We start from the raw sequence: 18561 nt of genomic DNA on the forward strand, positions 1-18561 counted from the left end.
TTAGAGGCCTATACACAAAGGAAGACAGATTCTCCCTGCTTTGCCACATTTTCGGACACTTGTGAAATTGAGAAGAGGGTGTGCACCATTTCTGATGCTAACTATCCTGCCCAGAATCCTGGAGTACAGAATGACTCTGTATAATTGGTCATCCTGTTAACCAACATTTAAATCACTGATTCACAAGGCAGGTATGATTGCATTCAAACACCCTCTAAGACAAGATGCCTTTTAGCAAGCACTTTACAGTACATTTAGGAATATACAGTATTATATCTTGTATTGATTTTTCTCAGCAATTCCATTCAGCTGAGTATTGCTTTCCAGTAACTACCTCCATGCCTCAAATATCTCTCACAGTACAAACACTCTATCACTTCCTACTGTACATTATAGAGTAAAACCAAACAGTATTGGTGATCAAAAAAAATCATGCTTTTCTCCCCTCGCCTAATAAATGTGTAATTAAGATACTGATATCCTAATCCCTGAGATTCCCTGAGATTCTTTACATCTTTATTTTTGATGTAATGATTTTTTTCAGTTGTGAAATTTTCATAGAATGAGATAAAATCCCATATATATATATATATATATGTGTAAATCTTTATTTTTGTACTAACTCATTTTCCACTTTCCCCTCCCCACTTTCAAATCTCGTCTGAAGACCTTCCTTTTTGATCATGCTTATAGTCATCTCACCCTTCCCCTGGCTCAGGGTCAGACTCCGCCACTGTCAAGCGCCCCGGGACACTACCTTGCGTGAAGGCCGCTGTATAAATGCAAGTTACTGTTGCACTGGAGGCCAAATCTGACATTACAACTGGACCTCAGTAGCAAATCAGGATTTTCTTATGCTTTCAATTTACTGAATCAAAGTCACTATCTATGAGTTTCAGAATAAATATTGTACATCTAAGGCTGGTGTACATTAACTGGAAGGATTTAAAACAGTCACTTATCTTATCAGCATTCCTCTAAAGTGTTCAAATCTCATATTACTCTCTATTTAGTAACAAAAAGCACTATTTGTCTATAGCTTCGTTTGTACTTAGTCAAATCTGGGGATACCGGCTGGTGTGGCACATTTGATGATTCACGGAGCAAAGCTGAAACCCTTTTACACGTATCCAACCCAGCAGAAAACAGAATGTTGCTTTGAATTGTATAAGGCTTGATCAGCTCGACAAACATAAGCTTACATTTACAATAACAAGGCCGCATGATTCATATATAAAACATCGGCTCAGGTTACGGTTGCTACGCAACAGGATCACCCACTGCAATCTGATAGCTTGGTCAACTATACTCCACGCCGTTGATTCAAATACTGTGCCAAACGTTCCAAGAAATTCAAACAAATTTAAGCAATTCCTTTTGCCACTAACTGCACTGTATGTTTACTGTAGGAAAATCCCATTGGGAAGCGCTCTTTGTTAAACCAGACAACCACAACAAGGCGGAGAGATTGAGGGAGAGAGTTCTAAAGCTTCGGGGCGTAGTGGCTGAAAGCACGGCCGCTGATGGTGGAGGAGAGGGCATGAGGGACAAGCAGGAGGCCAGAGCCAGCCGAGTGGAGGCAACGTGTAGTGGAGTGGGAAGAGACAAACATCACCCCATAGGACCCGCCTGGTTCAGAAATATGGGCAACTGAGGCCAGTGCAAAGGGCTGACTCAATTCCACCTTTACTTTTAAATCTGTACTTTGCAACAGGCATCACTCAATAGTTGTTAGGAGCAAGTGCCCTGGCTGATTTTTTCTCATTTTTAAATAACCCCCTTACACCCTTTAGACTAACTGTAGTTCCACAATAATGGCCCAGGCTGACATCAACCAACTCAACACAATGAACATTTGTTCTGCAAAACATAGACTAGTCCCAACGCTCTGGGATGTCTTTCCAACGTGAAGGCGACTATACAAGTGTAATTTGTTGTTGTAGTTGGTGCGGCCTTAACCACTGAGCCATTGCAGAAACAATCAATTTCAAATCAGTCCTGAAACTGTAGAGAAGGTAGTTCTTCCAGAGCCTTACAAGAAATCGACGATATTTACATTTGCTGCTTAATATCCTTTAGCAACAATTTTTCTTTTAAGCTAAAGTATTGCGTTGTCATGAATCTTCAAACACAGGGTTGTTGTAGCTGCTCCAAGATCGAGTGATATTGTTATCATTCAGGCGGCTGTACATAACTCTCCTGCATGAGAAAGGGAAAGAACTTTTCATTGTCTACACTTCTTGCCAAGGACAATATGCGCCCACATTATATCACCTGCTGCTCAGGACAAAGAAGTCCTGTCGCTTAGTGGTTAGAGCACTCGATTCGCAAGTGAGAGGACCTGGGTTCAATTCTCGGGCAGGGCGAAATGTTAGTCAAGTTTCCTTACTCCACATGCCTGTTAACCAAGCAATAAGTAGGAACCCGGTTGTTAGTTGATTGGCAGATTGCTTTTCCAGGGGTAATAATCCATTAAAAATGTGGTCACTCAATCCACGACTGTTTGTAAACAATTGGCTGCTACGTTTCACCCACAAAATATACAGTCAATTTACTTTATATTCTGTGAAGCACTTTGAGACGGCTCGAAGACCTGATAAGGCCGTATATCAAATACAAGGATTATTATTATCACCTACTGCTCAGAACAAAGAAAAATACTTACTGTCACTCACAATGACAAGAAATTGGCAAAATAATCATGAATACAACTGAGTGAGGGTTGGGGGGTTGTGGACGGGAAGTATAGTGATGATTGAAAGTATAGTGAAACTGAATAAGGATTTGAATGTCTAACTAGGTCAGTTGTGTTGTTTCAGTTTTTGTACAGGAAGGAAGAAGACATCATACAATTAGCCATTTTGCATCCATGGTTCGGTAGAACTGAATGCAAAGTATGTATGATCAAAAGGGATGCCTTATGTGACAGTACAGAGATGAGCTTCCTTATAATAATAATAATCCTTGCATTTGATATAGCACCTTATCACATCGTTAAGACGTCTCAAAGCGCTTCAGAGGATATACTCTAAATTGGAGTAACTGTGTACTTTGTGGACGGAACGTGGCAGCCAGTCTGCTCACAGAAATGTCCCACAATCAGCCATGGATTCAGTGAACAATTTTATTTACCGGGATTGTTGGCCAGGACATTGGGAGAGAGAGAGAAACTCCCATCTCTTTTCAAACTGTACCATGCAACATCCACCTGAACAGCAGACAGGACCTCAGATTTAACGTCTCAGCTGAAGGACAGCACCTCCGACATTGCAACAAACCCCCAGCACTGCATTGGAGTGTAAGATTTGCAAATTGTAATAAATGTAAAAAAGGAATTCACAGAACTATGTATTTTGTTTTGCTGTTCTGAAGTTGAGTAGACTTGAAGCTAAGTCCATATGATATGATAAGATAGCTTTACTGGTTAGCACCAGCAGACAGGATGGGCTGAATTGAATGTCCTTCTCCTTTGCTCTAACTTGCAACGATTTTTCAATCAATTTGATAATCTTAACAAAAAGGATGAACTGAAAATCGCACCTCCTCTCATGGACTGTACTCAGTGCCATCTCTGTTGAGGTGAACCTGGTGAACCTACCTTTTCTTCCAATACAGCACCAGTATCAGCAACACCGCAGCAATACACACCAAAATCAACACGACTATCAATACGGACCCTGTTGATAAAAGCACAAAATAATGAAGAGCTTCTTATAATGAGCAGCCATCACATAGATACATATCCAAAACATTGAGGAATTTTGATCCATGCATTTAAAAGCAGTGAATATTTTAAATTTCCAAATGGGCAGAAAGGTTGACTGATTTATTCTTCTCCTATTCCTCTCCTCCCTCACCCCCACCCCCCATACACACTCACTTAAATAAATACATATTTGTAATATTCACATTGTAAATATTTCAATGTAGCTCAAAACTTGCCTTCTGTTCCATGTGCAATTTTATTATAATAATAATCATCATCCTTGGATTTAATATAGCATCTTTGAGACATCTCAAAGCACTTCACAGAGTTTTCTGTAAAGTGTAGTCACTGTGTATATGTAGGTAAAGGCAGCAGCCAATTTGTGCAAAGTGATATACAGTACCACAAACAGCCACAAACAGCCACTAAGTGAATGACCTTATTTGGGGGTTTGTTGGCCAAGACACAGAGAGAGAGAGAGAGTGGGAGGGAGAGAGAGAGGGAGAGAGAGAGGGAGGAGAGCAAGAGAGAGAAACTCCTTTATATTTAACATCCACCTGAACAGGCAGCCAGAACCTTGGTTTAATGTCTCAGCGAAAGGGTGGCTAATATGACAATGCAACACTCCCCCAGCACTGCGTTGGTGTATCAGCTTGCACTGTGAGCTCGGTGTGCTGACGTGGATTGGAGGGCTACCAACTGAGCCAGGCAAACATTTCTTCCTGTATTTAAGAAGTCACCAAATCTGAGGTGAAAGTCAGTTGTTAATTCCACCTATGTAACAATATAAGATGCATATTACAATAGGGCTTTACACAGAACACTGTTCCCACACAAGGCATTTTTTTATGTTTGGACATTTCCTGTAATAAGATTCCATCATGTGCATCCAAAGAAATTCAGCACCAATGTTTATAATTACACACCACCTATTCATCTTTTCTATACAATCAATTCTCCCTCAGGTGGTGGATGTCAAACTTGTTTGACTTGGATATTCTCCTCAGCCCACTTTTAGGTCATTCACTGCTATTCTCATTGCTATATTGCTTCCACATGATACATCGTTGATTCACTTTACGGTAAATTCTCTGAAGTACTTTGAGACTATCAAATACATGATAAGGCACTATATCAAATGCAAGAATTATTATTATATTTAGAGAGTGAAACATGCTCCACCATAGACATCTCCACAAACTCCTGTGGATCCACCTCCACGCTGCACTCTCTCTAAATCAGAAATGTCCACCGTCTTAAAATGCTTCACTTTGCGTGCTAGTCAAGAAAGCCAACTGAATAAAGGCACAGTTATTAAACTCTATATCAAAAAAGCCACAAATAAACACAAAGATAAAAGATTGTAGGAGCTAGACTGAGATTCACTTGACTGGGTTGGAACTTGTATGTCTCTCAGGGATACATTACACACATTTTAATAACGTATTCCCAATCAATATGTATTTTGCAATATTGTTTTGGGGGAAAAAGAGATTTGAAATGTTCTCAAAAAGCTATAGAGTGTATCTGCGTAGGGACGCATTAGGTCATGGGATAGGGCCAAGCCTGATTTTTTTGCCTGTGCTATATTTGTTGGAAGTGATTCAATATGACCTTAAAAGTCTGAAGAACATTTGTCCAAATATGCATTCATTTTACTTTTGCAACACGCTGTTGTTGCTTAGAAATATGAGAGGCATTAGTTGTTGAGAAGGAATTTCAAAGTACAACCACAACAACTTGCATTTATACAGTGTCCCTCAGGCAGGGTAGTGTCTCAGAGCGCTTAAAGTACCGAATGTAGATATTCACAGGATTCACTGAAGTGTAGTGACTGTGCCTTTTGTAGGCAAATTCTCTAAACAAAAGCATTTATTCAAAATATCCGATATAGACAGAAAATAAACATGACAATAATTCTAATTTTGATCTTTTAAAATCCTTTCTTTGTCTCACCTGTTTTAGTTTCAGTCAAGGTTTTAACATCTTTTCCTGTAGAGTTGGTTGGAAGTCTGGTGGGCACTGAGATTAGGATTGAAATGACTGATGTTGTAAGGGGAGCTAAAGCCTTTTGTCCTGTAGTGACCTTGCTGTCATTGAAAGAGGCTGTGGTTGGTGCCAGGCTTGTTGAAGGACTGTGAGTGTCAGAGACTTGAGAAGGAGTTGTCATAGCTGAGCCATTTGTCAGTATGTCAGTTGTAATATCAATGTGAGATGAGTTATCAAATCTATTAGTCATGTTAGGAGCATAACTGGTCACCATGACTGTACCATTGAAAGTTACATTAGGCGCTGAAGTGGTCACCACTGTTGTGCTATTGGAAGCTGGGTTGCCTATAGTTGTGTTCATTGGAAGGGTTGGTAGGACTGTGGTTGCCAGTTGACTTGTGTTTGCAAACACAGTTTTGTTGTTGGACAGAATTATATCAGTTGTGGTTGCAAATACAGTTTTGCTGTTGGGTGGCATTGTATGAGTTGTGTTTGTAGACACACTCTGATTGCTGGAGGAGAGTGAAGAGGCTTCGGTTTCTTTCTGGCTGTTTGTTGTGTTCTGTGTGTTTGTGGGAATCGCCGATGCTGATGATGTGTTCAGCCTAAAATGGCCAGATGAGTTTCCTGGCAAATATGCAGTCTGGCTTGTTGTAAAACTTGCTGGCTCAGTTTTCTCATTTCCATTAGATACTGAAAAGAGCAAGGAGAAATTTTTGCTAGTTAACACGAATAGTAGCCTTGGTATAGGTCACTAGAACATGAGAAACTATAGTGCCTTATTTGATATAGCGTCTTATCACATCTTCGAGACCTCTCAAAGTGCTTCCCAGAATATACTGTACTGAACTGATTATATTTTACGGGCGAAAATGCGGCAGACAATATTGTGTCCCACAAGCACTGGTGGATTGAGTGACAAAATTATTTTCTTAAAGGGTTTATTGCATCACATTTTTAAATTCGAAAATAGTGATATCCTTTCCTGGTGCATTAGAAGAATAACAAGAAAAACCACTTCCTGCTTTGCGAAAGTTCATTTCTTCTCTAAATCTCCTGTTTTGTAACTCTCAGTCACTGGTGTAGGTTCAACTTACTGTCTTATGTGAAGCTTAAATATCATTTTTTTTAAAAAAAAACTTTCAACTAAGTTAGCTGTTGCTCCAGCCTTCATTAATCCAGTCTGATTATAAACACGAATGACTGCCAGACCACGATGGGACTGAAAGGCTAATTTAATGCAGGCAAAACCTTTCTTGGTTTGTTTGTGAAATGTTCTATTTTGTTATGCATTTGTTCCATTAAAACTGCAAAGACAACACCCTCCCTCTCGCTTCGTTTAATTCACACAGCGCTATATCTTTCGACGCTTAAAATGTCCACTGACACCAGGTTACGGTTTTGCACAGATGAAGTGGCACAATCTGAGAGAGAGAGAGAGAGAGAGGAGAGAGAGAGAGAGAGTCGGTCTCACACTCACAAATGCAGAGAGAGGGAGAGGGAGAAGTGGACAAAACAGCGACACTTACCTCGAGCAATACTCAAATGGGACAGTGAGATCAGCACGAATTTCAGCCACATTTTTCCAAGACGGTTCAACCTTTCGTGGTATATTCCCCCCACACACAGACACAGACACACACACACACACCACCTCTCCCAGGGCTAAGATTAACGTGAGAACATGAGAAACCAACCCCATGTGAGTGAGCACTGACTGTCTGTGTGAACTCACTGACTGATCCAAGTTTCTGTTCCGAAATAAGACTCACACAGACTCAACTGCACTGAAGGAGTGCGTGAGACCTGTCAAGGACCCCCACCCACTCTGGTCTGTCTGCTCACACGGTGTGGGGGTGAGGGGATATCTCTGTGTGTGCTCTCGGGGGTCTGAAGCTGGAATATGGTTTTTTTTCTGTAATTGCGGAAGTGCACTGATGCTGCTATTGGATTTCACATTATTCACAACCACTTTTCCAATGCAACATCGCTTCCCTGAGCCAATCAGCAGAACCTGGGGCGGGAGGAGCATTAATAATTATAATAATAATAATTATTATAATTCTTGCATTTGATATAGTGCCTTCCCCTGATTGTCCAGCGCCCTGGGACGTCTTTCCGACGTGAAGGGCGCGTTACAAGTGTCATGTGTTGTTGTTGTTGCCTTATCACTTCGTTGACACATCTCAAAGCTCTTCACAGGATATATTGTAAAGTGAATTGACTGTATATTTTGTGAGCAAAACATGGCAGCGAATTGTGCACATCAGTGTCCCACAAACAATCGTGGATTGAGTGATCATATTTTTTTTGGAGGGATTGTTACCCCCGGAAAGTGATCCGGGGGTAATAATCCCTCCAATCGACTAACAACCGGGTTACTACTTACTGCTCGGTAAATAGAGGTGTGTGGAATAAGGAAACTTGTCTAATATTGAGTTCCAGGGTTCCTCCAACATCTGTGAGCCAAGACAGCGATGCTTCGACCATTGGAGTGTATAATCCACAATTGAGCCTGATTCCCTTTTACATAACACACAGACACACACACAAACTTTCCAAATGCATTCCATCAACCCCAAGACAGCCGTTACTTGCGCGCCATCTAATGGCGATTTTTGACACAGCAATCAAAATACTGTATCAAAAAGCATTCTAATGCATAATCAATAAGAATCACATATTAATCCCCTTTTCTCTTTCGGATGCTCATTGAATTACTGTGGATTTCAGCATTTATTTTAAATCCTGCGTTTACAGTTTTCCCTCTCTACAATTATGTGAAAAAACATAAATGTTGCCACATAAAGGATTTTGTATGTCAATTTATATAATAATCCCTGGATTGAATATAGCACCTTATCACATCGAAACACCTCATAGCACTTCTCAAGGAATTGCAGACAAGTTAAGTGATTATTTAACAGTAATTCCAACAGCCAATTTGCACATAACATCCCCAAAAGAGCTATGAAGGGTACGANTTTTTATCATCTGGATTGTTGGCCCGGACACCAAGAAAAAGTCCCTTCTCTTTTCCAATAGTGTCTCAGGATGTATAACGTCCACCTGAACAGGTAGACAGGACCTTCATTTAACATCTCATTCAAAGGATGAGTTTGTGTTTTGGTCTCTTTTAATAGATTGCTTGAGAATGTTGGATCACTTCATATGTGGTCTCCTCCCCACGGGATGATTAATGTAATTTGTGGAAAAGAAAACAAGACTTTCTGAAGAATAATTGTTTTAGCAATGTTATACAATTGGATACAGAGAAGTGTTTGAAACTGAGCTAACTGTTATGATTGTGGGCATTTGTTAAGTATTGAACTAGGCAGCCTTTCAGTGTGACCTGAGATGATAATTGTTTGTCACAGATAAAATTATTCCTTAGTAATAGCTGTCTGGGGAATTTTGCTGGTGATGGCAATTCTGACCTTATTTGTTAAGTATGACTGAAATAGCCATAAAACAAAATTGCTCAATGATTTCGATCCTCAGACATGTGAAATCAATAGAAAAAAACTGGTGGCAGTCAGGAGAGATAACAATTAAATACCAGAAAATTATTTTAAGCATGGAAATGATAATAATGTATGTAATATTTTTACTTCAGTGTCAGAATATGCAAATATGGTCATGTAGTTTTGTGGAATTGCATCATTTGTTTGTAAATGCAAGGATTATTATTAAATAAAAGCTTGCAAATGTTTTCACATGAAACTGGTAGTAGCAATTTAAATTCTAAATAAATAGATTCTGAACTATTTTTGTTTTGGTCAACCGGGTGTCTGACACATGCGGAAATCCATTATCATGCTTAAGAGTATCCAAACCAAACTGAGAATTCCATGTATCCCACCTACACATGGAAATCCCAGAGATAAATTGTTGGAATGGAATACGCACGCTCTTCCTGGAGGGACACATTCTGTTTACCTAATTCTGGAAAATATTAGCCGCAGGTTAGCAAGAGCAAAAGCTTGAGGATCAACAATCTTCAATAAAATTCAAGCAATAACATAATGACTCCCATAAATCCCATTTTGACACATTTTTTAAAAAGAAAAAAATCTGTTTTATTGCAATGTTTCTGTATCTCTACATTTATAATACTTTACAAGTTTGTCAGCATTTTAAAATGAGTCAGACATGTTTGGAATATCACAGAATAGCAGCAGGTGAGATTCCTGACATAGGAACATAAGAATCAGGAGAAGGAGTAGGCCATTCGGCCCCTCGAGCCTGCTCCGCCATTCCATAAATTCATGGCTGATCTATTCTAACTCCACCTACCCGCCTTATCCCCATATCCCTTAATCCCTTTATCCACAAGAAATCTATCAATCTCAGTCTTAATAGATTTCCACATTTCCTTCTACATTACTTTCTCATTCAACCTTCCTCCTTCCACAATCTCTCTGTCCACCTGTTCCCTAGATTTGATTTGTCTTCTCATTCCAAGTCTATTTATCCCCATGTGCTTTATTGCATACCATCTGTAAATGTGTAGTGAATAGGACTTGCAGTGAGCAGGAGATGCCACGAGGAGGCAGAGCTCCCCTATTCTCCCCTTTAATACAAATTCAGTCATTTTTTCCCCCCCAAAAGTGTGAACATAGAGATCTACTTTCAGTTTTCAGAGTTCTGGATCACAAAGTTCTGCTACCAGTATTCCTGGTCTCTCAGAGTGCAAAGGAAAAAGTTGTAAATATTATAACAATTTCTGAATTTGCAAGAGCAGTCACACAAAGAAAAAATTCTCTCTTCCACCCCACCCCCCCCCCAGGCCTTTTCTGGTGAATGCACTTAATGGAAGCAATGAATTCTCCATTGGGTCCATTTTCTTATGTTAAGAGTAATTTATAGAAAGAACTTAGCTAATTTCATCAGCTTCAGTCTTTATAATGATTATATGCACTATTTCATTGAATGACTTAATTTAACACTTCTTGCAATATTGTGGAAAGCACAATGGATAGGTTGTGCACAAAGCACAATATTTGATCTGTACCAGTATAATATTGCTGCAGAAATATCCAGGTCTGATTCTGCTAGAAAAAAAAGTTGTTTTTAAAAGTTTAACTTAAAATTTCTCTGAAAACATATGAAATGCAACTTGGGAACAATAGTTTGGAAAAAGCGTGAACCTTATAAATGAATCCTAATAATTTAACCATGCTTGTGAGGTTCGTGAATCATCTAACATATTTTTCAGAAAAACACCACAGCTCATTATACAACCTACCCAGAACAAAGATCTATTCAACATACTGATAGTTTGTCTATAAACAAAGCATCACGAGTTGCGTTAGCTACTTAACATCGTTATCTTTAAATCAATAAGTAATTTAACTCGTATTTGGAACCAACACATGTAAAGTCCATTGCTACCCCATTTCCAGTGCTCCATGCCTTTCTTCCCTTTAGACAGCATTTTCCCAGGACCATGGGAGTCCCAGATATATCTTAGTCCCTTGAAGCATGTGTTCATCTCAGTGTTCACCCAGTATAACCTCTGGGATTGTCCTAAAAAAAACTGATAGTTATTTTTAGGGAAGAGATTAATTAATGCAGAATACACTTCTTTTCTTGGAAGTCTGTTCCAAATATCCTCTACTCTGGGAAAATAAATCCATCTAATCTCCAGAGGCTTGGTAATTTTAAACCTGTGTCCTCTTCTTCTGCCCTATGATCTAAGTCAAATAACTTGCTTAGATTTATAGCTACATCTATCTAGGTCAGTCAGTACTTTAGTATTTGGCAGTAAGTCTCGTCTCCCCACCCCCATCTTCTTTTTTCCAACTACAACAAGTCAGTGCTGCAAAATTCTCTTTCCAGGCTTAAAACCCAGAACTTTCCTCAACATTTTCTAGGCCCTCTCCCACATACCAATATCCAACTGTGGCCTGATCAGTAATCTTCGTGTGCAGGAATCTAAATACTGTAACATACTGTAACTGTGCACAATTGGCTGCTGCATTTCACCCACAAAACACACAGTCAATATATTCTGTAAAGCGCTTTGTGAAGGCGCTATATTAAATGCAAAGATTATTATTATCATCAAACTTCTTCAGATGAGTCTACCAATGAATCTGAGAATCATTGTACATAAACAGTGCAATAGGAATGCATTAGAGGGAGGACACATTCTGGGAATGAGACGCTTATCTATGGGAATCTGCTACTGCGGTCCCCTCAGAACGTCATACCTTTTCTGGGAGATCACAGCAGCTTTACAAAAATAATGAGAACTCCTTCTTCCAACTGATGCCACCTGAAATTTGTGTCAGCATTCAAACCTTTCTTTAATTGACTTACAATAAAAGATGACCCGCTAATCCCTCAGCATCTTCTAGAACCCCAGTTATTTTATATCATTCAAACAGTAAACAGCAGTCTTTAGTCTTGCCAACACAGACGACAAAGAGAGTGATCAATTACTTTAGATGTAACTTCCAATTCCTGCTTGAAATAATTTTCCACCCTTCCCCTCATTGCTGTTCTGTGCCTCATCATTCTCTTCAATGCACTGTTACTGAACCAAACCTTAAAAGCAATGTGATGGTCTGAAAGGTCAAGCTGACAACTTTATGCAATTGCCTGGCCTTTGGTTTGTGATATTTGTGGTATGTTTGGGAACTGTTGCAATCTTTATTACAATTATTATTTTAAAAAGTGTCATTTTAAACATGAGTTCAGGCCTCAGAGATTGACTCCCACCCCCGGGCACATTGCACTGATACTTTTGGAATGAGCTAAAACCCTGTAGGTTGGTCAGAGTATTTGATTGTAAAGGTTAATGTTGGTGGCTGACCAAGCTCCAGCAACCAACGTGATTCTAATGCCAAAGCTTCACATGACTTGCCCACACAACATGTATTTAATGACAAACAGTCTCCAGTTGAAAATAAAAACAAATCAGTAGTATTTTGACTACAAAACACATTCCTTTGTCACACTTTCAAGTCTCACAAGGCATAAAACCTGTGTAAAAGTCTCCCTTCCACTCTTCTTTTAAAACAAATCTTGCTTGTTAAATACTGTATTGAAAGTGTTTAAATCACAATGTGAGGAGGGAGCTGCAGTTACACAACCCATTGCATTTCTACAGCGTGGAGACAGGAGAGCTCCACATATGCATACTAAACATACATTCAGACCATTTTTTAATCCAAACTCCGTTCTTGCGAAGAGCAGCTGGACAAAATGTAAATTAAACAGATCACAAATAATATCTCAATCGCCCAACAAAAACTACACTAGTGTTAATGATAGGTTAGAATATATTTGCTAAAATTAGTTTCACCCACAAAATATACAGTCAATTCACTTCACAGTATATTCTGCGATGTGCTTTGAGACATTTCAAAGACGTGATAAAGCGCTATATTAAATGTAAGGATTATTATTATTAAAATTAGATAATCACTGGATATGATCTATTATTCCTCATTGAATTTCATTAGGATTGTAACTTAAACATAAGTTTACAATGTACATAAGGTCAAATGGGATGAAGGGCCTTCTTCAACTCTTACGATCTTAACTTTGTTAATTGCAAAATAGAACACTAACAATGCCATATCAGAGATCAATTAATTCTGACACCTTCCTGATCGATAATGGCTGAGTAGCACACCACTCCCTGAATAATCAGAGGAACATTTTTTTTATAAATCCTTGGATTTGACTGCATCATATATTCTCCTCCAGACACGAGAGTGAGAGGGGCTCTGTCTGCCACTGCTTCATTGTATCTGAAAATCAGACTCATTGTTCCAATGATTAGTTTATGTGCAGAATGTGCCCTTCCCTCAACTCAACATCACTCACTGGTTTAAAAACAGAAGTCGCTGGGAACACGTATAGCAGGTCAGGCAGCATCATAGAGCGCAAGGAAAGTGAATTAACGTTTCAGGTCGATGACCTTTCGTCAGAAGTTCTAAGCTACATAGTCCTGTAGTTTAGTGGTTAGAGCACTCACCTTGCAAGCGACAGACCTGGGTTTGATTCCCTGCAGGGCGAAATGTTGAGCAAGTTTCCTTACTCCACACGCCTTTGTTCACCGAGCAGTAAGTAGGAACCCGGTTGTCAGTCGATTGGCAGATTGCTTTTCTGGGGGTAATAATCCTTTCCAAAAAATTAATAAATAAATAATAATAATTTGGCTACTCAAGCTACGATTGTTTGTGGGACACTGCTGTGCGCAATTAGTTGCCGCGCTTCACCCACAAAGTATACAGTTAATTCACTTTACAATATATTCTATGAAGCGCTTTGAGACATCTCGAAGACTTGATAAGGCGCTACATCAAGTGCAAGGATTATACGTATTACCTTATATAAACCCACATCCTATTATTTCATGTTCCATGAAGCCACTACCAAAATAACACTTGCATCCATATTTAGTAAGTCCCTTCCCTTTAAAACTATGTCATTCTGAGGTCTAATCATGCTCTGCGTCATTACACAATTACAAGGTTAAACAGCCAATAATCAAAAAATTCTTAGCATGTACAAGATCATGAACCATTGCCAGAACAATAGTAGTCTTCTTGATGATAAAACAACTGAAACAAACCTTCATTGATGTATAAATTGCCACAAAGCAGCTATCGTTTTAATTAAGTTGCAGAAGCTTTGTAAGAATGCTTTGAAAAATGTAAAACTGTTTTATGTTCTGACAAGCATGTAATCTTAACAGATTTATTTGTAACAAGTTTTATTTTGAGTTTAGTGCCTGTAAGGATATCATCAGTCTGAGGCATGTTGATCAGCAGAACATTATTTATATAAAGGTTTTCATTTACAAAAGTATTGATAACACATGGATGCCAAAAACATCCTCAAACCGTAACCATAGCACAATTTCAGACTTATATGTTTCAACTTATGAAAACACATGGCATCATTGAAGGGGATTTGAAAAGTAATAGAATGCCAATTCATCGTAAATCAATCAGCTATGAATACATTGGAGTTGGCTGTTCTCAACCAGGGCATTGATGGTTCCATTTCAATTATTATCATTGCTTTCAGGCTTTGGAAGCGAAAAGCTTTGGCATGTCTCCCTTATTCAATGCCATCTAAAAAACATGGAGTAACGTAATGGGGATGTCATACAAGGTCAGGCCTTGCGTTTGCTGTTTGCTATCATGTCCTCCTCTGATCAATAGTCTGCTCACAATCACCATCTACAGACAGACATGTGAATAATGACAGGTTGAAAACTAAAAGGTTGCCGACACCCAAGGAACCATACTGAAGAATAAAAGATAAGAAATGTGGAATGGAAGCTAAATGAAGGCCAATTTTAAAGGGACAAAATCTTCATCAAAGTGCTAAAAGCTTTGAAAATGTGTTTATGAATAAAACCAAAATAGTGTGATATCCCCATCAATTTGATTCTTAGAACATAAACAACATAAAGTCTTCAAATCTGCAAAAAAAAATGATCTGGGTACTGTATAAAGTCTTAAAATCCAAGAGAAAAAAGGATGTAACACATTCTACATTTCACACTCAAAGCAAGCAAATATCAGACAGACATCATCAACCTCTCATTGTCCACTGGCCGCAGCCTCATCACCACCATCCTCAAAAACCCTTTCCTGGACCCATCCCTGTTCTCCAATTACCGCACCATTTTCAACCTCCCTTTCCTTTCCAAGGTCTTGGAACGAGTCATTGCTTCCCAGCTTCACTCCTTCCTCTCCCACCACTCCATCTACAAACCCTTCAGGTTTCGATGCAGCCCACAGCACAGAAACAGCTTTGGTCAAAGTGACAAATGACATTTTGTTCATCTGTGACCAGTGCTCCCTCTGTCTCCTCATCTTCCTTGACCTCTCTGCTGTCTTTGACACTGTTGACCATGCTATCCTCCTCCACCGCCTCTCCTCTCACTTCAACCATCATGGTCTTGTCTTTGACTTTCATGGTCTGTCCAGCGCCTTGGGACGTCCTCCTGACATGAAAGGTGCTATACAAATGTAATTGTTGTTGTTGTTGTTGACTGGTTTAGATCCTACCTTTCACACCGTCTCCACTTTGTCTCCACAAACGGTTTCTTCTCCAACCCCCGCACCATCTCGTGTTCCTCAGAGCTTTGTCCTTGGTCCTCTCTTCAACTTGTACATGCTCTCTCTTGGTGATATCATCCGCAGACATGGGATCAACTTCCACATATATGTGGATAGCACCCAACTCTATCTCTGCCTCCACCCTCGACTCCAGGACCACTGCTGTCCTGACAGAATGTCTGTTAGAATGTCCTGACAGAATGTTCACATCTCCCGCCCTACATCGGTGGTCGGGCCTTCAGCCTCTCAGCCCCTCGGCTCTGGAACTCCATTCCCCAGTGCCTTCGCCGCTTCCTCCCTTTCCTCCTTCAAGGCCGGTCTCAAGACCTTTCTCTATGACCGTGCCTTCATTTCCCCTCTCGACTCTCTACCCCTCCTCGCTCCCTCCCTTCCCTCCGCTCACCCTGAGCATTTCTCCCCTGCTCGGGTCCCGACCCAACTGTCCAGCGCCTTGGGACGTCCTCCCGACGTGAAAGGCGCTCTATAAGTGAAATCTTGTTGTTGTTGTTAGACATCAAGTCCTGGATGAGAGCTAACTTTGAACGTCAACAAGACCCACACTGCCCTGATTGGCTCCCGTCAGCGCTCTATATCTCAGGCATTGGCAGCATCACAATCCATGGATGTACACTCCACTGCACAGAACCAGTCTTGGAATCTTTGTGTCTTGTTTCATCCTCAATCGTCCTTTCTACCACATCTGTGCCATGACCTGCTCTGCCTTCCCCCACCTCCACAACACCGCTCAGCTCCTCCACTGCCTCAGGCCGCTGAAACCCTCATCCACGGATTTTAAATCTAGGCTCGACTACACTAATTCCCTGCTTGTCGTCCTTCCTAACGCTTCCCTCCACAAGCTGCAGATGATCCAGAACTCTGCAGCTCGTGTCATCTGCCACACCAGGCTCTGTGACCCTATCACCCCGCCCTCGCCTGGCTCCCCACCCTCCAGAGAATAGAGTTCAAAATCCCTTCAAAGCCCTGCATGGCCTTGCTCCTTCTTACCTCTGTGATCTGCTAACCCTACATCAACCTGTCCGCTCCAGCCTGTTCCACGTCCTCCGCCCGTCCCACAATCAGCGGTCCAGCCTTCAGTCCACTCACTCTTTGGAACTCCATTCCACATTCCCTTCATCTTGCTCCGTCCCTTTCATCCCTAAAAGGCATGTCTCAAGACCCTCCTCTTCGACCATGCCTAAGACCACCCTCCTACCCCTACCCTTCACCGCTCCTGTTCCCAGCCCCCAGCTCGAGTCCAAATCCCTGACGATCCAGTGCTTTGGGACATCCTCCTGATGTGAAAGGCTCTATATACAAATGTGATTTGTTGTTGTTTTGGTATTGCAAGAATTCGGACATTATCCCATATTTTTGCATGCTTTTAAGTGAAGATTGCTTGGCTCTTGCCGAGCTTCGTCTAATACTTTCCAGAATTAGCTTTTTTTCGGTCAGCCGGGTGTCTGACACAGGCGTAAATCCGTTATCACGCTTAAGAGTATCCAAACCAGACTAAGAATTCCATGCATCTGAAGTACACATGGAAATCCCAGAGATAAGGTGTTTGGAATGGGATGGAATGGAATACACACTCTCTCCGCTCACCTAATCCCAGAAGGTATTACAACAACTTGAGATATAGCGCCCCCTCACACGGGGTAGCGTCCCTGATTACCTGGTGTCCCAGAGCGCTTAAAAATATTAGGCGAAGGTGAGCGAGAGCCAAGGCTTAGGGACCCCAGAGAGTGCAATGGAGGAGGGGTGGGGCTGCATGTATTTGGCGTTGATCACGTGTCCGTGCTCTCCCATCCCTGTCCTCGCCCTCGCGTCAGTCACTGGACATTGCTCCCTCCGGACCCTTGTGTAGGTAGCGCCCTTCACATCATGGGATCAAGGGCGCCGTAAAAGCCTCACAGCTTGTGATTGCTATCACTGTCTGGTAACCTTTCCCTCAGCTCGTCCGGCTCGGACCGCCTGACTGACATCAGGGGCTTTGGCTTACAGGGTTAACAGGAGCTGAGCGCGAGGCTTCCCTGCGCCCCTACTGTGACACGTGCTGTGTACGGCACAACCTTCCCCTCGGCGCCGGCCTCGTGACGCACTTTGACCGTTTTTGACCGTTATTTGGTTTGAAAAGCCGCCCGCGCCCTCCCTACGTCACACAGAGCAGCAGGTGCGTCGGCGTCGCCCGTCAACAAGCGCAATCGTGCGGTTGGCCAGCCGTGATCACGTGGGCTTTCCCGCTTCCCCCCCCCCCACCCCCGTCCCTTCCTATCAGACACACAACACTCAGGTCAGCGGTGCGCATGCGCCATCGGGGGAAAAGCGCGGAGGAGGGGTGGGGCTGCATGTATTTGGCGTTGATCATGTGTCTGTGCTCTCCCTTCCCTGTCCTAATCATCGCGTCAGTCAGTGCGCATTGCTCCCTCTTCTTTCCTTGCGCGCGGCTTATTATCAGGTAGGGGCAGGCAGGCAGGCTCCCCGAGCTCGACGGGCGGGTGAGCTGAGGTGAGCAACGCGCATGCATGTACCGAGGAGCGAGCAGCCTCCCCGAGCACGACGGGCGGGTGCGGTGAGCAGCGCGCGTGCGCGTACCGAAAAGCGAACGGGCCGTCACGTGCGGGAAAGAGCAGCCTCCCCGAGCACGACGGGCGGGTGAGGTGAGCAGCGCGCATGCGTGTCCCTACCCAGCGAGCGAACGGTGACTGGCATTACGTCAGTGGGCGGAGCCCGGGATCCCTGGGATTCAGTGAGTGACGGGCGCGAGGCGCACAGGTG

General features: G+C 41.8%; 1 protein-coding gene across 1 annotated transcript; it reads right to left on the reverse strand.

Moving 5' to 3' along the window:
- Nucleotides 1-748: 748 nt before the first annotated feature.
- On the reverse strand, nucleotides 749-7627 carry LOC103186466 (glucoamylase S2-like). The gene is made up of 4 exons (XM_007905520.2): nucleotides 7225-7627; nucleotides 5663-6388; nucleotides 3599-3677; nucleotides 749-2199 (listed from the first exon to the last, which is right to left on the reverse strand). The coding sequence occupies exons 1-4, from the start codon at nucleotides 7274-7276 to the stop codon at nucleotides 2115-2117; spliced, it is 942 nt and encodes a 313-aa protein (XP_007903711.2). The 5' UTR covers nucleotides 7277-7627; the 3' UTR covers nucleotides 749-2114.
- Between the last annotated feature and the right edge of the window lie 10934 nt (nucleotides 7628-18561).

This window comes from Callorhinchus milii, unplaced genomic scaffold (assembly GCF_018977255.1).
Source record: "Callorhinchus milii isolate IMCB2004 unplaced genomic scaffold, IMCB_Cmil_1.0 Scaffold13, whole genome shotgun sequence".
Taxonomy (NCBI): Eukaryota; Metazoa; Chordata; class Chondrichthyes; order Chimaeriformes; family Callorhinchidae; genus Callorhinchus; species Callorhinchus milii.